The 23878-nt window shown below is 47.1% G+C and overlaps 1 protein-coding gene across 2 annotated transcripts in view; it reads left to right on the top strand.

The window, feature by feature from the left end:
- ZEB1 (zinc finger E-box binding homeobox 1) overlaps window positions 1–23878 on the top strand; it is a 730328-nt gene that overhangs the window by 364731 nt on the left and 341719 nt on the right. For both annotated transcript variants that reach the window (XM_029588597.1, XM_029588596.1), the window contains exon 3: window positions 15615–15677. In XM_029588597.1, the coding sequence (XP_029444457.1) occupies window positions 15615–15677 (63 nt within the window). The remainder of the gene's footprint in view (window positions 1–15614; window positions 15678–23878) is intronic.

The following is a 23878-nucleotide window of genomic DNA, read 5'->3' as shown; positions in this document are numbered from 1 at the left end:
AAAATTCTCAATCCCCTTCATAGGGGTCTCCCAGTCTCCACCGGCTGGTGAGTACTTGTTTTTTCTGGTTAAACAGATTTTTTTCTGTCAGAAGATAGTCGACGGCTGTCCGGCCTTTGTAATGGCAACGGGTTTTAAAAAAATGCCCTCGCACTATGTCCATCACCAACCTGCATGTCTAGTGTGTGCTGTGCTTGGGTGAATCTTATAACGTTTCCACCTGTCCACAATGCGCTGCGATGACGGCCAAGGGCAGGTGAGCCCATCAAGAGAAGATGGAACATCTCTTCTATATTCAAATGCCATAGACGTCGACATTGACTCAGTTGTCTCTGGCTGGAGTGGCCAAAAAGTTAGTCATCCAAAAACGTCGCCCTGACGGCTCCGGTGACAGATTATCACAGACTTCATCCCGGTCATCAATAAAATCTACATCGGTGCTTGAGAGAAAAGGCACCGAGCATCGTGAGAAGCATCGCCATAGCCATGGACGTCGACACCCAATGTCAGATCGATTCCGGAAACTCCGGGGCCAGTAGAACCATCGCCAAAAAGGTCTCGAGTGGAAGAGCCATCGATACCCTCGATGCCTCTCACTCCAAGGCGATCCCCACTGGTAACGGTGCCGGGTACCATGCCACCACAGGGACCTGTGGAAGAGCAGGTTCCGCCTTCTGTGCCACCCCCTATACCTGCTCTGACCTCACCAGCTATACAGGAGGAACTGGAAGGTTTTATCCGCCAGGCAGTCAGACGCTCTCCGAGACCTCCAACCATTGGGGCCGATGCCTGCACCGATGCCACTACCGATGCCGGCGCCAAACCTTTCAGTCTTCACACCAATACTCTCGAAGATCGATGCCCTCATCGGTGCTCTCCCGATGCAACCCTTACCAGCGGCACCAAAAATACCGATTCCCGTTAGTGAAGACGACCTCCGGGACTTCTCCGATGCCCGAACCCATTCCAGGGCCGTCTGGAATTTCTTGGCCAAGAACTCCGGTGTCGCCTTAGATGCCTATGTTCATACCTCTCTACTCCTCCATAATGTCCTTCATAAGACACCTGGGATGACAGACAGATACTTCATCTGAAGATGTACTGTCTGAACCATCCCCACCTGAAGAAAGAAGGAAGTCACCACCAGAGGACCTCTCCTTTTCAAATTTTGTAAAGGAGATGACTGATACCATTCCTTTCCAGGTAGTTGCAGAAGAGGACATGAGGCAAAAGACCCTGGAGGTTTTGCAATTTGTTGATCCTCCTAAAGATGTTTTAGCAATACCGGTCCATGAAGTCCTGATTGACCTACAACATAGGCTGTGGGAGCACCCTTTTTCAATCCCACCAGTGAACAAGAGGATGGATGCCACCTACTTAGTACAGCATATACCAGGTTACCAAAAGCCCCAACTCCCACACCAACCTGTGGTGGTAGAATCCGCCCAAAAGAAGTCAGAGGATCTGCCAACACTCGTTTACACCTCCTGGCAAGGAACAAAAGTTCCTGGATACTCTTGGCAGAAAGGTTTTTCAAGGTTCAATGCTTGTCTCCAGGATAGCGTCATATCAATTATATATGACTCAATATCAATGCAATCTATGGAAGCAGATGCAACAACTGTCTGAGTCCTTACCTCAACAATATCAAGACTCAGTGAATAACATCATACACAAAAGTCTAGAAGCAGGCAAGCATGATGTCCGTGCAGCCTATGACAGTTTTGAAACCTCGTCCAGGATGGCTGCAACAGGAATTAGTTCCTGTAGGTGGGCCTGGCTAAAGCCTCTGACCTTAGGCCTGAGGTTCAGGAAAAGTTGGCAGATCTGCCTTGTGCTGGTGACATCCTTTTTGGGGGAAAGGTTCAAGATGCAGTGGCGCAGCTAAAACAACATTCTGAAACTCTGCGCCAACTCTCCTCTGTTCCAACAGAAACACCCTCTTCTGCAAGTAGAACAGTGAGAAAGGAAACCCTATTACAGGCCACAAAGGTATTATCCACTAGCACCCCGTGGTAGGGCATCCAGACCAGCACAGAGAAGTCAACCTAGACAACCAAGAGCTTCTAGGCCTTAGCCTCCGCCTCAGACAGGCCCTGCATCAAGATTTTGAAAATCTGCCAGAGGACAGCAGCCACTCCACCAACCCGATTCCAAATCTACCAGTGGGAGGTCTGGTATCTTTCTTTCAACACAATTGGTCAAACATCACAACAGATCAATGGGTACTATCCATTATAACACAAGGTTACCAACTGGATTTTCTCACAATATCAAATGACTCTCCACCAAAGTCTCTTTGTATGCACAAAGATCATAACACCCTCCTGCAAGCAGAATTATCCACCCTCCTGAGAGCCAGGGCTGTGGAACCAGTTCCCCGACCTCAGCAGGGCAGAGGATTCTACTCCCACTATTTCCTCATTCCAAAGAAAACAGGAGGCCTACGAAATCTCAACAAATTTCTACGAAAAGAAAAATTCAGAATGGTCTCCTTAGGCACTATGCTTCCCCTTCTTCAAGCTGGAGACTGTGGCTCTGTTCTCTGGATCTGCAAGACGCTTACACTCCCATTCCAATATTCCCTCATCGCACGTTTCTGCGCTTCCTGGTGGGACATCAGCATTTCCAATACCGTGTTCTGCCATTCGGACTTGCCTCAGCACACTGAGTATTCACAAAGTGCCTAGCGGTGGCAGTGGCCCATTTGCACAAGGAAAGCATACACAGCTTCCCTTACCTGGACAACTGGCTCATCAAAAGCCAGTCAAAACAAGATGCTCTCAGTTCTCTCAGGCTCACAATCAATCTGCTCCACTCGTTGGGATTTCTAATCAATTCCCAAAATTTTATTTATTTAAGTCTTTTCTATACCGTCATTAAGGTGGGTACCGTCACAACAGTTTACATAAAGGCACATAAAAGTAATGCTATTATAATCTTTCATTTTTCATAGGTGCCATAAGGTTCGGTAACAGTTTTTTTTAAACAAGTTTAATTATTAGAAGAGTGTAAAAAAACATGTCCAGGTCAATTCTATAGCAGTTTGAGTACAGGACTCATTCTATAATTGTAACTTTATCCTTTACTGCAGGGTTCACTTAAAACTACACACTTAGTGATTACTGTTGTGTGTGTGGGTGCTCTTTGATTGTACCTTGCGCTTCTTTGGTTTTCTATTCTCCCTTCTCTTTTTGAAAAGCTTGTTTGAAGAGCCAGGTTTTTAGATTTTTTCTAAATGTTTTGTTTTCTCTTTGTAATCTTAACTCCAAGGGCATGGAGTTCCATAGTGTATGGGTCCTGCTAAGGATAATGCTCTCTCTCTTACCTGGGTCAGTCTTGTTGTTTTGACTGATGGAATAGTTAGGAGTGCTTTGTTGGCTGATCTTAGGTTTCTATTGGGGATGTGTACGTGAAGGGCAGTGTTAAGCCAGTCTGCGTTTTCGTTGTATATTAATTTGTGTATGGTGCAAAGTGTTTTGTATTGTATTCTTTGTTCAATGGGAAGCCAGTGTAGCTCGGCCAGTGTTTCCGTGATGTGATCACTTTTCCTTTTGCCAGTTAATACTCTTGCAGCTGTGTTTTGCAAGATTTGTAGTGGTCTTAGGGAGGTGTATGGTAAACCTAGTAGAATGGTATTGCAGTAATCAGTGCTTGCAAATATTAGCGCTTGCAGTACTTATCGAAAGTTAGCGGTTGTTAGAAGTGGTTTAAGTTTTCTGAGGATCATGAGTTTGGCGTATCCTTCCTTTACTTTTATGGATATATGTTGTTTTAAGCTTAGTTCTGTGTCGATTATAACTCCTAGATTCTTTACTTTGTCTGCTAGTATTATTTGTTTGTTGTTATTGAGTGTGATTGGGTTGTGTGAGATCTCCATATTTTTTTTCCTTTCTAAATGAAGGAATTCAGTCTTCTCTATATTAATTACAAGCTCCATTTGGTTTAATAGCTGTTTGATAATGTCTAGATACATGTTCGCTATGTTTAATGTTTTCTCAATTGTATCATCAATGGGTAATATTAATTGAATGTCATCTGTGTATATATAGTGAGTGATTCCCAGGCCAGCTAACAGGTGGCATAAAGGTAGCAGGTATATTTTGAAAAGTGTAGCAGATAGGGCGGATCCCTGTGGTACTCCTGTTTGAAGGTCTATTTTTTCTGACACAGAATCTTTGATTTGAACTTGAAAATATCTGTTACTTAGATATGATCTAAACCAGCTGATTGTTTTGTTGCCTAATCCTATTTCTTGTAGCCTATTTAACAGTATGTTATGATTCACAGTATCAAAGGCTACTGAGAGGTCTAGCATCACTAGAATGTAGTGTTTACCATTATCGAAACCCCTCATGATGTTATCTGTTAGCGCAAGCAGGAGTGTTTCTGTGCTATAGTGTTTTTGAAAACCATGTTGTGAGGTATACAGGATGTTATTGTTATCCAGGTGTTCGGTTAGTTGCTTTTGTATAGTTTTTTTCTATTAATTTTGCAATTAGGGGTAGGTTTGATACTGGTCTGTAGTTGCTTAGGTTAAGTGGGTCGCTGTTTTTCTTAATATTGGTTTACGATTGCTCCTTTTAGTGCGTCTGGCATGGACCCTTCCTCTAAGGATAGTTTAACTATTTTTGTCAGTGTCGGGGAAAAGTGTTGGCTATTTTTTTTATGTCTGTGGTGGGTATTGTGTCCTGAGCATGTGGGGCAGGATTTAGTTTTTTTAGCATAGTTTCGATTTCAAACTCTGATACTTCATTAAAATCCCACCTCATACCATCTCACCTAATACAGTTCATCGGAGCAGAGTTGAACACCACAATATCAAGAGCCTTCCTCCCAGAGGACCGCGCAGAGACACTCTCCACATTAGTGAAATCTCTGCACACAAAGAAATGTGTGACAGCCCATCAATTTCTAACTCTGCTCGGCCACATGGCCTCCACAGTCCTCGTCACTCCAATGGCCAGATTAGCCATGAGAATAACCCAATGGACATTAAGATCACAGTGGATACAAGCCATTCAACCTCTGTCGTCTCCAATTCAAATAACCCACCAATTACGTTCATCTCTCCTCTGGTGGGCGAACACGAACAACTTGCACACAGGCCTACCCTTCCAACAACCAATTCCGCAAGTAACTTTAACTACAGATGCATCCACCATAGGTTGGGGAGCACACATAGGCAATCTCCAGACTCAAGGTACTTGGACAAAATTCGAAGCAACATTTCAAATCAACTTCCTGGAGCTTCGAGCTATACGTTATGCTCTCTATGCGTTCAAGGACTGCTTTTCACACAAGACTGTTCTTATACAGACAGACAACACGGTAGCCATGTGGTACCTGAACAAACCAGAAGGCACAAATTTGGGATTGGGCCCTGACACATTCCATGTTTCTCCGGGTCACTTATCTAGCAGGCATACACAACATAGTTGCAGATTGCCTCAGTCATCAGTTCCAACCCCACAAGTGGTCCCTGGATCCTTTGGTAACGACCAGAATATTCCAATACTGGGGCCAACCAATCATAGACCTATTTGCATCCGAACTGAATCGCAAAGTGGACAGCTTCTACTCCCTATACAAGCAGATCAATAAGTTCGCCAGGGACGCCTTTGCTCGCCCCTGAACTTCAGGCCTTTTATATGCGTATCCCCCTGATACCGCTGATAACCAAAACTCTAGTGAAGCTACAACAGGACAAAGGGACAATGATACTCATAGCCCCATATTGTCCTCGACAAGTGTGGTTTCCCATACTTCTCGACCTCTCGATCAGAGAACCAATTCGTCTGGGCACAGCTCCCACTCTCATAACTCAGGATCAGGGCAGGTTGTGCCATCCCAACCTTCAATCCCTATCTCTAATAGCCTGGATGTTAAAAGCTTGATCCTATAACCACTCATTCTTTCAACTAATGTGTCTCAAGTGCTTGTTTCTTAACGTAAACCTTCCACTCGAAAAACATATCGTTCTAAGTGGAAAAGATTCACCATGTGGTAGGCACAAAAAAGTATTGACCCCTTTTCCTGACCCACACCATCTTTATTAGACCATATTTGGCACCTTTCAGACTCTGGTCTCCAGACTACGTTAGTAAGGGTACATTTAAGTGCTATCTCAGCTTACCATAATACAGTAAGGGATGCACCGATATCAGCGCAACCCCTTGTCAGTAGATTTGAGAGGTTTAATTCAGCTTAAACCCCCGTTATGGCCACCAGTCGCAGGATGGGACCTTAATGTAGTACTAACGAGACTCATGCATTCTCCCTTTGAACACATGGATTCCTGCGATGTTAAATTTCTTACATGCAGGCCTATCCTGTAAAGTGCGGCCGCGTTTACCCTGCTCCTAAGCCGCTTTTAACTCACGTTCCGGCCGCGTTAGCCCTTCCTGCGATCCCGAATCCTCTTTAACCTACTCATACCGCATCCTAAATTCCCCGGGCAACCCCTTCCGCCCGCGGCATGTATATTGCATGCAAACGAGCGAATTAGCTATTCCCTAGCATCCCGTAACCCGCGCCCCGACTATCGCTAGTTTTCCCTGCCGTTTTGTTGCGCGTTTAACCTGCAAACTTACCGCCTACCCTGACCCCTGCGGTAGAGGCAGGGGTAAGGGTAGATGGCAAGCTTTCCCCCCAGCCCCCGCTCACCTGCCCCGGCCGCGATCATGGGTGCCGGTCTCCGTGGCAGCCCCAGTCCTCTCCCCTGCTCCCGAAGCCAAAAAAAAAAAAATTGGCTGCTCAAGACGTGGCGTCACGACGTTTGGCGTCACGGCAGCCAATTGAATGCACAGGGGCCGCTTTCCCCTGTGCTGGCAGCCATCTTCCCGGACGAGGCGGGGGAGCAGCGAAGCCGGATGAGGCGGGGGAGCAGCGATGCCGGACGGCTGCAAAAGTAAGTCGGGTCGGGTCCCCTTTTGGTTTTTTCGCTTCGCCGCTGTCATCTCTTCTCCCCTCCTCCCGGAGCAGGGCGCGAAAAGCAGCTTTCGCGCCCTGCTCCAAGAGGAAGGGAAGACACTGACAGCGGCGAAGCAAAAAAACCAAAAGAAGAAGTAAGTCGCTTCGCCGCTTCCCTCCTCCCGGAGCAAGGCTGCTTTTCGCGCCCTGCTCTGGGAGGAGGGAAGAGTGAAGCGGCGAAGCGACTTACTTTTTGCTTTTGGTTTTTTCGCTTCCTGGTATCTGTCATTTCAAATGACATTTGAAATGACAGATACCAGCGTGGCGTGAAGCCTTAGGCCCGCGCACCCAGGATACTGTATAGGCGCTCTATCCAGTAAAATGGGTTGCGCGGGCCTAACGCTTCACGGGCACTTATTAGCCGCGGCATGCATTTGCATGCAATTAGAGTTCAGGATCGAGCGGTAGGTGAGCTGCACTGTGCGGGTGGTAACCGCGGGTGCCGTAGGCACTAACGCAGCTCTTCCTACCGCTCGGTACTGGATAGACCTGATGGAAAGTTGTCTTCCTAGTGGCTATTACATCTGCTAGAAGGGTTAGTGAGTTGCAAGCACTTGTCACATACCCTATACAAAGTTCCTATATGACTGAGTGGTCCTCCGTACTCACCCAGAATTCCTTCCCAAGGTAGTTACGGAATTCCACTTGAATCAGTCCATAGTCTTGCCCACATTCTTCCCCAGACCTCACTCTCACCAAGGTGAGAGGGTTTTGCACACCTTAGACTGTAAACGGTCACTTGCATATTACCTAGACCGCACTGCAGTCCATAGGAAGTCCATCCAACTTTTTGTTTCTTTTGATAAAAACAAACCGTCTTCTGTCTGTGCCTGCTCTTTGTAGCCTATTACACTAATACACTCAATACTTTGTCATCAGCCATGCCATTGGTCCACCGGCAGGAGTCCATCCTAGTACAGAAGGATGTGTCTCCTCCCCAAACACCTGATCAGTTTCATCTTCTCTGGACCATCTCATGGAAATAGAGACATTTTCTCTGCCTTACTGGATCCATCAAATCAGTATCTTCTCCTGACTCAGCACTCAACTCAGCAGCAGCCATTACTGTCTTAGTCACTGTGAAGTGTAATCTCTGGAGCTCATCTATTGCCTACCTCTTCAGATTTCTCCCAGAGGCAGAATCTTCACGGTCAAGGCATAGACCTGAGCCTCTGCCATCTCCAATATGGCCATGCTATTCTTTCTGTATTTCAGGACGGCCGTCCTCAGGCAGCTCTACGAGCATACCTTCTCACCTTTTGCTAGCATTGTCTGAACACTCGTCATTTCTGGAGGATCTAACTTATTCAGAGTTTGAAAAAATGGGCTAGACTCTTGGAGTGCTTATCCAGAAGGATGCAGATCTGCAAACAGAAGTTTTGGGGAACTTGGCTCAGAGTATATCCAGTATCTAACTGCTCTGCCAACTTATGCCATTCTTGACATGCTTCAAATGAAAATGTAGTAAACTCTGCACTCTGGTACTACTGCACCCAGGAAACTGGATCTCAAGTTTCAGATGCAGAATTCTCCAGGCTGCGGAGTAGCCCAACTTCCTCACCAATCTATATTCAGAGTTGGCGCTTGAGAGCTAAGAAAACCAGGTTGCATTCAAACTCACCACCTGGCAAAGATCATGGTGTTGGATGCCTTCGGAAAGATGGAGTTTCAAAGCACAATATTGGCCTCCCAAATTGCTCACCCCTAATTCTACTTCATATTTTCCAGTACATTGATGCCTGTATTCAAAGCCTAAAGATGTTTATCAGCTCAGAAGACATAAAGATTGACACCTCAAGCTCTCTTGGACCTCGAGGATGTAATTAGACACTTTCTCAGAGCTGTTTGTGTGTTTTGACACCTTGGCCAAATTTGGGTATTTGGATTGATTCTCATTTAAATTTTCAACATTATTTTAAGTTTGTAGTAAGATCAGGTTTTTTTTCAAGCTGTGCGTTTTGAGTGGTTTAAAATGTCTTAGATCAAGCTGATTACTGTATGGTAGTCCAGGCCTCTCTATTGCCCCTTTTTGATTATTGTAACATTGCTTATTTGGGTGTATCAGCTCAGGCCTGGAAAACCCGGTCAGTTGCTCATGAATTCTGCTGCCCATCATATTGCAGAAGAAAAGTGAAAGGATCATATTACACCTGTGCTGATGGATTTGCATTGGCTTCCTGAGGCTCAACATATTCTATATAAAGTGAGTACGATTGCTTTAAACTGATCAGCTCTGACAGACTTCCTTGGACTGATGCCGTGGTGGGGCTATAACTGTCCTACTCGTGCACTGAGGTTACAGCAGTGTGGACTTTTGTATGTTCCCTCAGACAACATGCTTGCCTGGCTGTCACTCGTGAGTGTGCCGTTTCTGTTGCTGCACCTACTTTCTAGAACTTAGTCAGAAGACAGGCAGTTAACTGCTTAACTTTTAAATCTATGCTGAAAACTGCTTTAAGCAGTCGTTTTTATGCTAGCTATATGTGACAGTGTTTCTATAATACGATGTCTGAGTGACAAGTTCAGTGCATCATATTGTATTTTGTTTTCATCTTGTATGATATTTTAATAGTGATTCTCTTTTACTGAATTTTGTATGAGTTTGTACATTGCTTTGGGCCTAGTGTAGAGGCAAATTAAGAAATGTATTAAACATAAACATTGATTTTATCTATAGTAGCATGACATCTGGCATGGCTGAGTAAGTTTAACAAATTCGTGAGGATGTACACGAAAAACTACCTGATTTTTCCTGCCTTGGTGGTGTTCTCTTCAGAGAAAAATTGCAAGAAACTGTTTCAGAGATAAAAGTAAAAAATGTAGTGGTCTGGTCCCTTTTACCACAGCAGAACCAAATCCTCCTCTCAGAAGATCATTCTACTCATACAAGAGGTCTTTTTACCACTAACGTGGCTATCATCCCATACAACACTATTGCCTCACAGCAATCGTAGCAACTACCAGTCAGATCGTGCCAGAGGGACTATTCCCAACCCAAGGCACCTCAACAAACACAAAACCTACTCCCAATTTTTAATACCTAAGTTTCTGTACAGTTTCAGCCCGGTGGGGGCAGTGTCTGGAAAGTTGGAAAGCCATCTCTACCGATCAATGGGTCATCCATTTAGTTCAGTGTGGGTACTGATTACATATTTCCCCAGTTCTACTGTCTCTTGTTGGAGGTGTTATATCTCCAGCTAGAGCTGTGAAGGATCTACCGAAGTAGTGTTGAGATACAGCAAGATCAGCAACTGGGGAAATATGTAATCAGTACCCACACTGAACTAAGTGGATGACCCGTTGATCGGTAGAGATGGCTTTCCAACTTTCCAGACACTGCCCCCACCGGGCTGAAACTGATGGTAGAAAAGTTACCCCGCTCTAACTGCAACAAAGGCTTCTATTCCCAATAATTCCTCATAACAAAAAAAAAATAAATCCTGGGAGATTTGAGAGCCATCCTGGATTGCTGGGATGGATTAAATTAGTTTTATGGAGCAATTGGTTCAGGAACCGACGAGAGGGAGCAATTTTAGATTTAATTCTCAGTGGAGACCAGGATTTGGTGAGAGAGGTTATGGGGGTGGGGCCGCTTGGCAATAGTAATCATAACATGGTCAAATTTGAATTGACAGGAAGGGAGACAGTAAGTAAATCCATGGCTCTAGCACTAAACTTTCATAAAGGAAACTGACAAAATCAGGAAAATAGTTTAAAAAAAAAAAAACCCCAAAAAAACTGAAAAGTGCAGCTACAAAGCTAGATTATGCAACAGGTGTGGACATAGTATTTTTAAACAATCTTAGAAGCACAGTCCAGATTTATTCCATGCATTAAGAAAGGTGGAAGGAAGGCCAAACGATTGCTGGCATGGTTACTAAGTGAGGTGAAACAGGCTATTTTAGCCAAAAGATTTTCATTTAAAAATTGGAAGAAGGATTCATCAGAGGTAAATAGGATAAAGCATAAGCATTGACAAGTTAAACATAAGACATCGATAAGACATGCTAAGAGAAAATTTGAAAAGAAGTTTGCCATAGAGGCAAAAACTCATAATAAAAACTTTAAAAAATATATCAGAAGCAGAAAGCCTGCGAGGGAATTGGTTGGACCATTAGATGATCGAGGCATTAAAGGAGCACTTAGGGAAGGTAAGGCCATTGCAGAAAGGCTAAAATTCTTTGCTTCGGTGTTTACTGAAGAGGATGTTGGGGAGATACCCATTCGAGACAGTTTTCAAGGGTGATGATTTAGATGAACTGAACCAAATTATGGTGAAAATGGAAGATGATGTAGGCCAGATTAACAAACTGAAGTGTTAAATCACCTGGACCAGATGGTATACACCCCAGGGTTCTGAAAGAACTAAAAAATGAAATTTCTGACCTATTAGTAAAAATTTGTGAACTATCATTAAAATTATCCATTGTACCTGAAGACTGGAGGGTGGCTAATGTAACCCCAATATTTAAAAATAGCTCCAGGTGAACCTGACTTCAGCGCTGGGAAAAATTGTGGAAACTGTTATAAAGAATAAAATCACAGAACATTTAGATAGACATGGTTTAATGGGACACACCCAGCATGGATTTACCCAAGGGAAATCTTACCTCACAAATCTCCTAAATTCTTATGAAGGGATGAATAGACGTGAACAAAGGTGAACCGGTAGATGTAGTGTATTTGGATTTTCAGAAGGCATTTGACAAAGTCCCTCATCAGAGGCTTCTAAGAAAACTAAAAAGTCATGGGATAGGAGGTGATATCCTTTTGTGGATTGCAAACTGGTTAAAAGACAGGAAACAGAGTAGGATTGAATGGTCTGTTTTCACGGTGGAAAAAGGTAAACAGTGGATTGTCTCAGGGATCTGCACTAGGACTGGTGTTTTTTTAAATATATTTATAAGTTATCTGGAAAGGGGCAGGATGAGTGACGTGCATAAATTTGCAGATGACACAAAACTATGTAGTTAAATCTGAAGCGGATTGTGAGAAATTGCAGGAGGACCTTGTGAATCTGGAAGACTAGGTGTCCAAATGGCAGATGAAATTTAATGTGGACAAGTGCAAGGAAATGCATATAGGTAAAAATAATCCTTGCTGTGGTTACATGATGTTAGGTTCCACATTAGGAGTTAGCACCCAGGAAAGAGATCTAGGCGTTAAAGTGGATAATACATTGAAATCGTCTGCTTAAAAAAGCAAACAGAATGTTAGGAATAATTAGGAAGGGAATGACGAATAAAATGGATGTCATAATGCCTCTGTATCGCTCCATGGTGAGACCGCACCTTGAATACTGTGTGCAGTTCTGGTTGCCACATCTCAAAGATATAGTTGCACTGGAGAAATTACAGAGAAGGGTGACCAAAATGATCAAGAGGATGGAATTGTTCCCCTATCAGTTAAGTCTAAAGAGGTTAGGACTGTTTAGCTTGGAGAAGAGATGACTGAGGAGGGATATGATAGAGGTCTATAAAATCATGAAAGGACTTGAATGGATAAATTTGACTCTATCTACTCTTTCAGATAATACAAGGACTAGGGAGCACTCCATGAAGTTAGCAAGTTGCTCAGTTAAAACAAATCAGAGAAAATTCTTTTTCACTCAACGTATAATTAAGCTCTGGAATTAATTGCCAGAGGATGTGGTTAGTGCAGTTAGTGTAGCTGGGTTTAAAAAAGATTTGGATAAGTTCCTAGAGCAGAGTCCATTGCTATTAATCAATAAGAATTAATAGCTTGGGATCTATTCATTTAATGTTTGGGTATTTGTGTGACTTGTTGGCCACTGTTAAACACAGGATACTGGGCTTGATGGACACTTGGTCTGACCCAATATGGCATATCTAATGTTCTTAAGTACCTTTATGCATTGGCAGAAATTCAAAATGAACTCCCTCAGTACAATTCTTCCCTACGTACAGCAGGAAAAATGGATGTGTTCACTGGACCTCAAAGAAGTATATGTGCACATCCCCATTCATCAGGCTTTTGGGCAATAACCTACATTTCCATATAGACTCTGTGCACTATTAATACAAAGTTCTTCCGTCTGCGTACTTACTTTTCCCCAGAGTTTTCACCAAATGCCTTTAAACAGGGAATACAAGTTTTTTCATATCTAGACAACAGCCTCTACTCACTTTAGAGCCCTTGAAGCTCTTCACCAAACGTCAAGCTTCTACAGAATCTAGGCTATCTCATAAACTTCGGAAAGTCCAATCTTGTCTTAACCTAATGACTTCAATTCATTGGAGCATTAGTCTATTCTCTGCAGGATAGGAGTGTTTCTTCCAGCTGATTGAGCAAAACTTTTATGCTCTGTGATCAACAACTTTATCTCGACATTTCCCACAGCTCAGAAGGTACTAGTCCTTGGCCACATGGCTGCCGTTATCCATGTTGTTCCTCTGTATACAATATAATCAATGGTTTCTCCAAAACCAGTGGAACCAACTAATGCAGCTACTACACACAGTGATCCACATCACATTGGAAATTAGGTAGGGACTCCAGTGGTGGCTCCAACCATCTGAACTCACGAAGGGAGCACTGTGTTGACCGATTTCCTATCAGGTGACCTTACCTACTGACGCCTTGACTGTAGGATGGGGTGCCCACGCAGTCCTCTCAAACCCAGGGCATTTGGTCATCTCAAGAGAAAAATTATCAGATAAATCTTCTCAAGTTCAGAGCTATTCAAAATGCACTCATAGTGTTCACTCATCTACTCAAGGGGAAAAGTATTCTCATCAGATGGAAAATCAGGTGGCCATGTTTTATGTGAACAAGCAAGGCAGAACAGGATTTTGGATGCTGTGCCAGAAAATCTTTCAATGATTTTAGCTCCACTAAACTCATGGCCAGTCATCCGCTGTTACTCGGCCTAGATGGGTCACGTTCACTCAGCTAAAAGGCCAGGACCCAGGCAGGAGTATGGAAAGAAAATTGTGTATACCCCTCCATCCTGCCTGACCTTTCTATTCTGTTTGAGAGCTGGGTACCTAAGAGTCTAACTCCTCTTGTTAGGTTGAGAATCTGTTTGCTTCCTTGGACTTCTTTTTTTTCCAGTACATTTCTCTCATAAATCCCTCTCTTTCAGAATTCTCCAATGCAGGACTATTCCAGTCAGTTCTGTAATTTAGGATTTTGCTATCCTTTGATTTAAAGTGATATTTCACTGCGAGTTGCCAACAGTAGTCAAGGGGCTGTGACATGCAAATCCCATACCTGAGTCTGACTCATCTGTTCAATGGTCATTTAAGCACCTTCACAGTAAGGGGGTCTGGCAACCTTTTCAATCTCATTCCAGGTTTCCTGGGCTGGCGGCTCATGTTACATAGCTGCATTGTCCTGGTTTTTTTTTTTTCTTCTGCTGTAGTTCACTTAAATGGCAGCAAGTTCTTTAACAGCAGTCTCCCTTGGGAGGTAGGTTTCACTGTTGACGGAAAATTGTTTGCTTACCATAAATGGTGTTTCATAGATGAGATGAATTAGCCATAAGATTCCTGCTTTCCTACCTGAAAAGTCAAATACACATCTAATTAGTTCTGAATTAGACTGAGGATGCTCTGAGGCAACTCCCACACAGGAACTCCTACATGTGCTCAATGGGGCTCAAAGCTCTACTAGCTTGGAAAAAAGTCTGTTTGCAGCCAGATGGCATCACCCACATATGGCTAATTTATCCTGCTCTCTACAGAAAACACAGTTTATGCTATGCAAACTTATTTTTCCTATTTTCTTCATTTGGATCTGCTTTCCTTTTCTGAAAGATAACCTGTTGGCTTAAACTGGCTCTTTTAACTTACCATTTAACTATGCTGGCAGTCATTTGGTCATACTCTGTTTTTGAATGTGTGAAATACGTTTTATCTGGGCCTCCAATGCCCACACCTCATACAAACTTTAACCGTTAAAACCCGTAATTTATATTTTACTTTCTGATTTCCTCATTTCATCATAATTTTCCTTTTTAAAATTATATGCTTCTGAAGTAGTTTCTTTGCCCTGTTTCTAGTGAGTATATCAAATTTAATTGTATTATGGTCAGTATTGTTAAGTAGCCCCCCACCACAACACCCCTTCTACCAGTTCCTCCATTCCATTGAGGGCTAGATCTAAAATAGTTGCACCCTTCATTAGACCTAGGAACAGTTGCTCTATAAAGCAAACTTTTATGGCATCCTAAAACGTGACCTCTGACATTTTGATGAGTTTACCCAATCAATACTAGGGTAATTGAAATCTTCCATTATTGTGTTGCCAATGGTGATTTGAAGGAACTGGAAAGGTCATCTAATTTAGGGCTTCCCAAACCTGTCCTGTCAGAATATCTGTAATGAATTTGCATGAGGTAAATGTACATATACTGGGTTTCTAACCTATGTATATTTCATATATATTCATCTTTGACATCCTGAAAACCAGACTGGTTGTAGGGTCACTTGGAGATTTGCGAAGTCCTAGACTACTTGTTGCTAGGGTGTCTCAGTTGAGGCTTCTAACTATACTGTGGTATCTGAAAAGCTATTCTTCAAATGCTATTAAACTGTGGCATTTTGTATCTCAAAAAACATTCCTTAATTTTTAAGGTGCAAGCAATGTGATTTTTATTTGAATCTTTCATTCTTTTAAAGGGGAAACGGAAGAAAAAGAAACCCTGGGGCCTGAAGCAGACATAGATGAAGCAGGATGTACAGGTAGTTATTGTGCCATATATTTGGCAGTAATTATAAATGTATTTTAAGAAAAATGTATTTTACTGAATTATAGTATTATAAAATACTCTAACCCCTGGGCTAGTGTCCCCTTGCAGGACCACAACAACCATACTTCCAATAGCACTTAAGTTGTTACTTGTGCTGCAAAGCAGAATATAAAAATCAGATAAAATAAATACTGATGTTAAACCAATCTGAAAGTCCAAAATTCCCTAGGGGAAGATTCATCTTCTAGGCTCTGAGCATTGTTCACATTTAATTCAGTTTTAGTCTCTTATAAACAGCATTCCTGTACATATCCAGATCAGTCCAGACCAGTGGGTTATGCACTCCCACCAGCAGATGGAGTCAGAGAGCAATGCTTCAAGGCACTGGTTTCCCTGTACATACCAGGATCATTCCAGATGGTGGGTTATGTCCCCTGTCCAGCAAATGGAGTCAGAACAAAACTCTCAGGGGGGTGCCATATAGCCACGCCTCCCCTGCCTCAGCTCTCAGTATAGTTCTGACTCCAGCAGATGTGACCTGGGGACACTGAGGTCCCCAGCACTTGGCCTTAGGGTTTTTCAGCTTTAAGAAAATTTTTTTTATTTGTATGAGGGATCAAGGAAAAGTTTAATTGGTTAGACAGTTAATTTCTCTTTAAGGATACAGCCAGGGTTCTGGCTTGTTTGCATAGAGACTTGCTGACAGACTTTTTGTCACTGTCTCCTTCTCTTCTTTTCTGCCTCCTCCCGTTGTTTTTCTTCCAGGGTTGGAGGTAAGTACTTCTTGTTTCCAGGTCGCCGGAGGTTTCGCCGCTCAGGGCGCTCAGGTCCGAGGGAGCACATCGGTGGGGCCAGTCACTCCCCTCCTGCCCGTGTTTGTGGCTGCCCGCCCCCCCCCCCCCCCCCCGATGGCGTGAGGAGCTTTTTGACCCGCGAAGTCGCATTCCCCGGGGCCGCTTGCCGTAGGGAAGACCCATTCCCTGACTGTCTCTTCGGGTCGGTGGGTGGGGAACCGGGCTGGACCCGCAGTCTTGCCGTCTCGGCTGACTGTTGCGCATTACGTGCTCGAGCTGCCTTTCCTCCTCCTCCCTCCCGCCTCCCTCGCGTCAACGATGCAGCGGCAGATGGTCGGAGAAGGCGGCGGGGGACAGGGGGATTCCCTGTCCCGAGAAGGTCGGCGATTCACCGTTTCCTCGGGAGGGGAGGACAGCCCTCCGCCGGAGGAGGTTGAGCGACCACAGGACCGTGTGAGCAGAAAGCGGCAGGCCCCGTTCCCGCCGAGCGTGGGAACGGTGGCCATTTTGTCTAGGGATGCAAACGCCGGCATCTCGGAGGACGAGACTGAGGCACAGATTTCGGCAACCCTGCCGATTCCTGCTGTCGGAACCCAGCAGGTTAGACAGCTTGGTGAGCACTCGGAGGGGTTTTTCTCCCCGGAGTTCATAGTTTTGATGCACAGGGCATTTGTGCATAGCAGGGATTCTCTGCTGGGGGGAGGGGGTCCTCCAGCTAAGCTACAGTGCCTGACCACTTCCTTGGGTGGTCTCCTTCCCCAGGGTAGCGTCCCTCCTGCGGAGGAAGGTCCGGGAACGTCTCGGGGGTCGTCTTCTGCTCCGACAGCACCGCAGTCAGCGGGGGGGGATCCTCTCCTGGACCCTCTCACCGAGGACCCCTCCCTGGCAGCTCAGGTCGAGGGTGATGATCCTAGAGTCCTCTGCATTTTTCAGGCGGGAGAACTAGATGAGCTCATACCATACATCCTCCAGGAGATGGACATTGATCCCCCTTTGGACCCAGTGACTCCAGACCCGAGCGTCAAGAAGGGGGATCCACTCCTAGCGGGCCTTTGGCCGCTGGCAAAGGCTTTTCCCACTCATCACAATATCCTACAGCTGGTCGCCAGAGAGTGGGATACTCCGGAGTCCAACCTTAGGGTTGGCAGAGCCATGGATAAATTGTATCCTCTTCCGGCGGATTTCTTAGAGATGCTCCGAGTCCCGGCAGTAGATTCAGCGGTCTCAGCGGTGACAAAGCATACGACCATCCCAGTCACGGGCGGGACGGCATTGAAGGATACCCAGGATCGGAAGTTGGAAGTGTATCTGAAATGGTTATTCGAGGTTTCGGCGCTGGGCATGCGAGCTGCTATTTGCAGTTCATTGGCCCAACGTGCAGGACTCCGGTGGGTACAACAGCTGCTCACGTCTCAGAGCCTGCCAGACGCCGAGGCCCAGCAGGGGACAGGTTGGAGGCCGTGGTCGCCTATGGAGCGGATGCCTTTTATGATCTTATCAGAGTACAAGCGCGAGCCATGGTGGCAGCGGTGTCAGCGCGCTGCCTTCTTTGGCTAAGGAATTAGTCGGCTGATGCTTCATCCAAAACCCGCCTAGGATCTCTCCCCTTCAAGGGCAAGTACCTATTTGGGGAGGACTTGGATCAGATCATTAAGTCACTCAACGAAAACGCGTTTCATAAGTTGCCGGAGGATAGACCACGCTCTTACAGAGCTTTCAACACCGGCAGAAACAGGATTCGTAATCAGCGTAAGGCCCGGCCCACGAGACAGCAGCCGCCTCGGGCTCCTTCCTCTCGCTCGCATACTTGGAACTGGTCCTTTCGGGGCCGCCGTTCCGGTAAGGACGGGCACCTCTCCGAAATTGTCCCAATGATGCCAGGGGGACCCACGAGTCTGTTCCCCGTCTAGGGGGTCGATTTGCACTTTTCTACGAAGCATGGGTCCACATAACCTCAGACCCATGGGTCCTAAGTATTCTAAGACAAGGTTACGCGTTGGATTTTGTGCGCACTCCACCGGACAGGTTCCTCTTCTCTCCCTGCGGGTCCCTTCTCAAGCGCCAGGCCGTTCGACAGACATTGGATCGTCTCCTTGCATTGGGTGCGATAGTGCCGGTGCCGGCCTCCGAATTGGGTCGGGGCCACTATTCCATCTACTTTGTGGTGCCCAAAAAGGAAGGGACCTTCCGGCCCATACTGGACCTCAAGACGTCAACAACTCCCTCAGGGTACCTCGGTTCCGCATGGAGACTCTCCGTTCGGTGCTGGCTGCGGTATACCCAGGGGAGTCTTTGGCCTCTTTGGACCTTACGGAGGCGTACCTGCATATTCCGATCCTCCGAGACCACCAGCGGGTTCCTTCGCTTCAAGATTTTGGGACAGCATTTTCAGTTCCGGGCCCTACTCTTCGGGCTGGCCACGGCCCCGCGGGTCTTCACAAAGATCATGGTGGTGGTGGCGGTGGCACTCAGAAGGGAAGGAATCCTGGTACATCCTTATCTGGACGATTGGCTCATTTGGGCAAAGTCGAGAATCCAGGGGATTCAGGCAGTCGACAGGGTAATTCAACTCCTCCTTTCACTGGGATGGATTGTCAACTTCTCAAAGAGCAGGCTACATCCCTCACAGACGCTGGACTTTCTGGGAGCGCGTTTCGACACGAAAGCAGCCATGGTGTTCCTCAACCCGTAGAGAGCGCAGGCTCTACGCGAGCAGATCCTCAGGTTCATGACTCTTGAGGTCACGATGGCGTGGGACTATCTTCAGGTTCTGGGAACCATGGTCTCCACCATCGACCTGGTGCCGTGGGCCTTTGCCCACCTGCGACCTCTTCAGTGGGCTTTGCTCTCCCGGTGGAAACCGGTGTCCCGGGATTACCAGGCGGTCCTCCCGATTCCAGACTCTGCAAGGCTCAGTCACGGTTGGTGGCTGGATCCACAGCATTTGGCTCAAGGAGTGTCCCTGCAGCCACCGGACTGGATGGTGGTGACCATGGATGCCAGTCTTTCGGGCTGGGGAGCGGTCTGTCAGGACAGCTCGATTCAGGGGCATTGGTCGGCGCAGCAATCGACCTGGCCCATAAACCGTTTGGAGGCCAGGGCCGTTCGGCTCGCTCTACAGGGGTTCCTACACCTGCTGCACCACCGGGTGGTGCGAGTACTATCTGACAACGCCACCACAGTGGCGTACATCAACCGTCAGGGGGGCACAAAGAGCAGGCTAGTATCGTTGGAAATAGACAGGTTGATGGAATGGGCGGAGCTTCATCTCCTGCGGCTGGCAGCCTCCCATATAGCGGGTGTTGACAACGTTCAGGCGGACTTTCTCAGTCGACAGCGCCTGGAACCCGGAGAGTGGGAACTCTCGGAAAAGGTGATGGCTCTGATAGTCAAATGCTGGGGAATTCCCCATTTAGATCTCATGGCGACGGCCAAAAATGCCAAGGCCGCCCGCTTCTTCAGTCGAAGAAGGGAACATGGAGCGGAAGGCGTAGACGCGCTGGTTCTACCATGGCCAAGACAGTGTCTTCTGTATGTCTTTCCACCGTGGCCGCTGGTGGGAAAAGTCATCCGAAGGATAGAAGACCATCAGGGTCCGGTGATTCTTGTGGTGCCAGAGTGGCCCCGATAGCCGTGGTTCGCAGATCTCCTCCATCTAGCGGTGGACAACCCGCTCCGGCTCTGTCACCTACTGCGACTTCTCCGTCAGGGGCCAATATTTTTTCCAGCGGCAGATCGCTTCTGTCTTGCGGCTTGGCTTTTGAACGGCGCAAACTGAAGCGTTGCGGTTATCCGGAGCCCATCATATCCACCCTGCTACGGGCGCGTAAGTCGTCCACATCGGTTAGCTATGTTCGGGTGTGGAAGGTCTTCGAGGAGTGGTGCGTCTCCCAAGACATTCAGGCACCGCAGGCTTCGGTGGGACAGATCCTCTCTTTTTTACAGGCGGGGCTGGATCTGGGTCTGGCCTATAACTCCCTCCGGGTTCAGGTGGCGGCTCTGGGAGCTTTTCGTCAGGGGGTGGATGACAGCCTCCTGTCTACCCATCTGGATATCCTGCGCTTCCTCAAGGGGGTGAAGCTTATAAAACCTCCGATCCGACCTCCTTGCCCGTCATGGAACTTGAACCTGGTGCTTCGGGCTCTCTGCACTCCACCTTTTGAGCCGTTGCGGTCCGCTTCCATCAAGGATGTCACTCTCAAGACCGTTTTCCTGGTTGCACTCAGCTCAGCACGGCGGATCTCGGAGTTGCAAGCTCTCTCCTGTCGGGAGCCATACCTTCGCTTCACTCCTAGTGGAGCTTCCTTGCGTACGGTACCATCATTCTTGCCCAAGGTGGTCTCGGGGTTTCACCTCAACCAGTCGGTGGAACTTCCATCCTTCCCCTCTTCGGAGCCGGGTGATCTGCACAAGCTAGATGTACGGCATGCTCTGATGCACTATCTGGAGGTTACGAATGAGTTTCGGCTTTCTGACCATCTATTTGTCCTTTGGTCGGGGCCCCGAAGAGGATGCATGGCCTCGAAACAATCCATTGCTCGCTGGCTGAAGGGAGCTATCGTAGCGGCATATCTGGGATCAGGTAAGACGCTGCCATTGGTGGTCAAGGCACATTCTCTTCGCACCCAGGCAACTTCCTGGGCGGAAAGCTCCTCTGTGCCCGCCCAGGAAATCTGTAGGGCGGCCACTTGGAAGTCACTCCACACTTTCACCAGGCATTATCGCCTGGACGTCCGTGCGCCATCGGACGGACAGCTGGGAGACAGGGTCATTCGGGCAGGGCTGTCCTCGGCCCGCCCGTGATGGGAAAACTTTGGTACATCCCACCGTCTGGAATGATCCTGGTACGTACAGGGAAATGAAAATTATTCCTTACCTGCTAATTTTCGTTCCTGAAGTACCATGGATCATTCCAGACACCCTCCCTTGTTTTTGGGGGTATTCTGTGTGGGACATCCCTGCTTACCTGTCTCTAACACTTCTCTCTATCTGTACTTCTGGTACTGCGGGTCTGTTCTTCCACGCAGTACTGTTTGCAAGTTTGTCGCAGTTTAGAGTTTTTAGTTTCCAAATCTATTGTCTGGGCCTTTTTTGGGTCCAGCAGTTGTGCTGTATTTTGATAACTTGATCCCTCTGGTTTGCTAATTTCTTCATGTTCGGCTTTGATAGTCTATTTACTGAGAGCTGAGGCAGGGGAGGCGTGGCTATATGGCACCCCCCTGAGAGTTTTGTTCTGACTCATCTGCTGGACAGGGGACATAATCCACCGTCTGGAATGATCCATGGTACTACAGGAACGAAAATTAGCAGGTAAGGAATAATTTTCATATCCTAAGTGTGCTACTTGCAGCTCATCATTATTTCTTGACTCCAGTAGATGGTGGTCGTGTATACCTGTAGCTCTGTGTGAGACAGATTTTTCTTGCTCCCTGAGGTGTGCTAGGTTCAGTGTCTGGGCCATCCCTCAGGTAGAACCGGGTGAACGGGGGGTTTGTTACCCCTGGCGGTGCTAGCCCATGTGGTTCCGAGTCCCCTGATAGCCAGGGGACTGGCTCCCTCAGTGACCCGAAGGCTCCCCCCTCTCTGTCTGCTGTACAAGGAATTAGCCCCTTTGAGGGTTTTTTCTATTATTCTTAGCTTAGGCTTTATTTTTTTCTGTTACTAGAAGTTTGTTTGGTTTTTTTTTAACACAAAAAAACAGCTCCAAGTTCCCTGTTCACTGTGGTTCCTGAGGTAACTCAGTCAGCCCGGTGGTGCAGAGCCAGGCAGACCCCTGAAGAGGAGGGGAGAGTGTTTCAGCCTTGGTAAGAACCTTAGAGGATGTTTTTACGCTGCTGGCTCCGGAGCTATTTTTGCCGCGGTGGCCATTTTATTTTTTATTTTTCGACATCCCACGTGGCTCCTCCGGCATTCCTGGGGCCGATTTTTGCGGCGTTTTTGGTGGGGGTCACCAGGGCTGGGTTGCAGCATCTGTTTTCTTCTGGGGGGGGGGTGAGTTATATGCCCCTCTTTGCAGGAGGAACATGGCAGAAACTCCTCTGGTAGAACCCTGTAAGGCTTGCAGGGTATGGTCAGCATGTTTACACTCCCTGTCACTGTGCATGGTCTGAGCACTAGGTGGGAAAGGGACCTCAGTCAAGAGGACCAAATCTAAAAATGTCTGCACGCAGATCAGGCTCGGTGGCTGGGTCTAATGGATAGAGCCCAACCCCCATTGCCTACCCTGTGGAAAAAGTCTCCTAGGATGACCCTTCCCCGCTTCCCCCACTGTGCGGACTCAGAAACCGGAAGAATTGAGAGACATGGACACTGATTCAAGCAATGACTAGATGGGACCAGGGGGATTTTCACTGGAATTTGTGCTTCTCCTGCATGAAGCATTTCTAGCTTGGAAGCTCACGAAGCACAGAACCAAAGCGTCCCCATCTGCGAACTGACGGTCGTCCATCCCGGTCAACTTTGGCTCAGGAAGATCTGGCGGGTAACGACTCCACTCCGCCCCCGAGGGGCACCGCTGCAGATCAGGGTGATGTCCCTCCAGACATAGATACGGGCGACGACGATCAGGATCCGGTAGAACCTAGTGCAGAGGGGACGACCCCCGCGTAGTCCGGCTGTGTGAGGGAGGAATTGCACCCCCTTATTCCCCAGGTGCTTGAGGAATTGGGGGTGAGACCCTCACTGGGAGATTCAGACAGCGAGGGAGTTAACTCAGTACTGGACGGTCTCCGGGGTCCACCTAGTGCTTTTCCCATCCTGAAGAAGATTCAAAAGCTCATCAGCCGGGAGTGGGAAACCCCCAAGGTGGGGCTTAAGGTTGGCCAGGCGATGCAAAAACTCTACCTGCTAATGGAGGAACATTTAGAATGCCTCGGGGTACCTAAGGTGGATGCAGCTGTATCAGCGGTGACCAGAGAGATGACCCTTCCAGTGGCGGGAGTGGCTGTTCTCAGATGTGCAGGACCGCGCAAGCTGGAGCTGCATCTGAAGCAGGTGTTCGAGGTCTCCTCCTCAGGACTTTGGGCGGCGGTGTGTGCCAGCATGGTACAAAGAGCGTGTTTGTTAGATTCAAAAAACATAGGACCCATCGTCTTCTGGGACTTTGTCAGCTTCTCAGGCGGCTCGTCTGGAGGCGGCAGTAGCATATGTGGCGGATGCCTTATATGACTTGGTGCGTTCGGTGGCCCGGACTGTGGTCTCCTCTGTGGCGGCTCGGCAACTCCTATGGATCTGCAATTGGGCAGCGGATGCTTCTTAAAAGTCGCAACTGTGCAGTCTTCCTTTTCGAGGGAAGTTGCTGTTTGGAGAGGATTTGGATCAGCTGATGAAATTTCTGGGGGATTCCAAGAGCAATAAACTGCCGGAAGTTAGAAAGCCCTACAGGAAATCATTTGGTCCT

Source organism: Rhinatrema bivittatum, chromosome 2, assembly GCF_901001135.1.
Source record: "Rhinatrema bivittatum chromosome 2, aRhiBiv1.1, whole genome shotgun sequence".
In the NCBI taxonomy this organism is placed as follows: domain Eukaryota; kingdom Metazoa; phylum Chordata; class Amphibia; order Gymnophiona; family Rhinatrematidae; genus Rhinatrema; species Rhinatrema bivittatum.
Note: the sequence above shows the minus strand (reverse complement) of the source record. Positions and strands in the feature narration are given on the sequence as shown.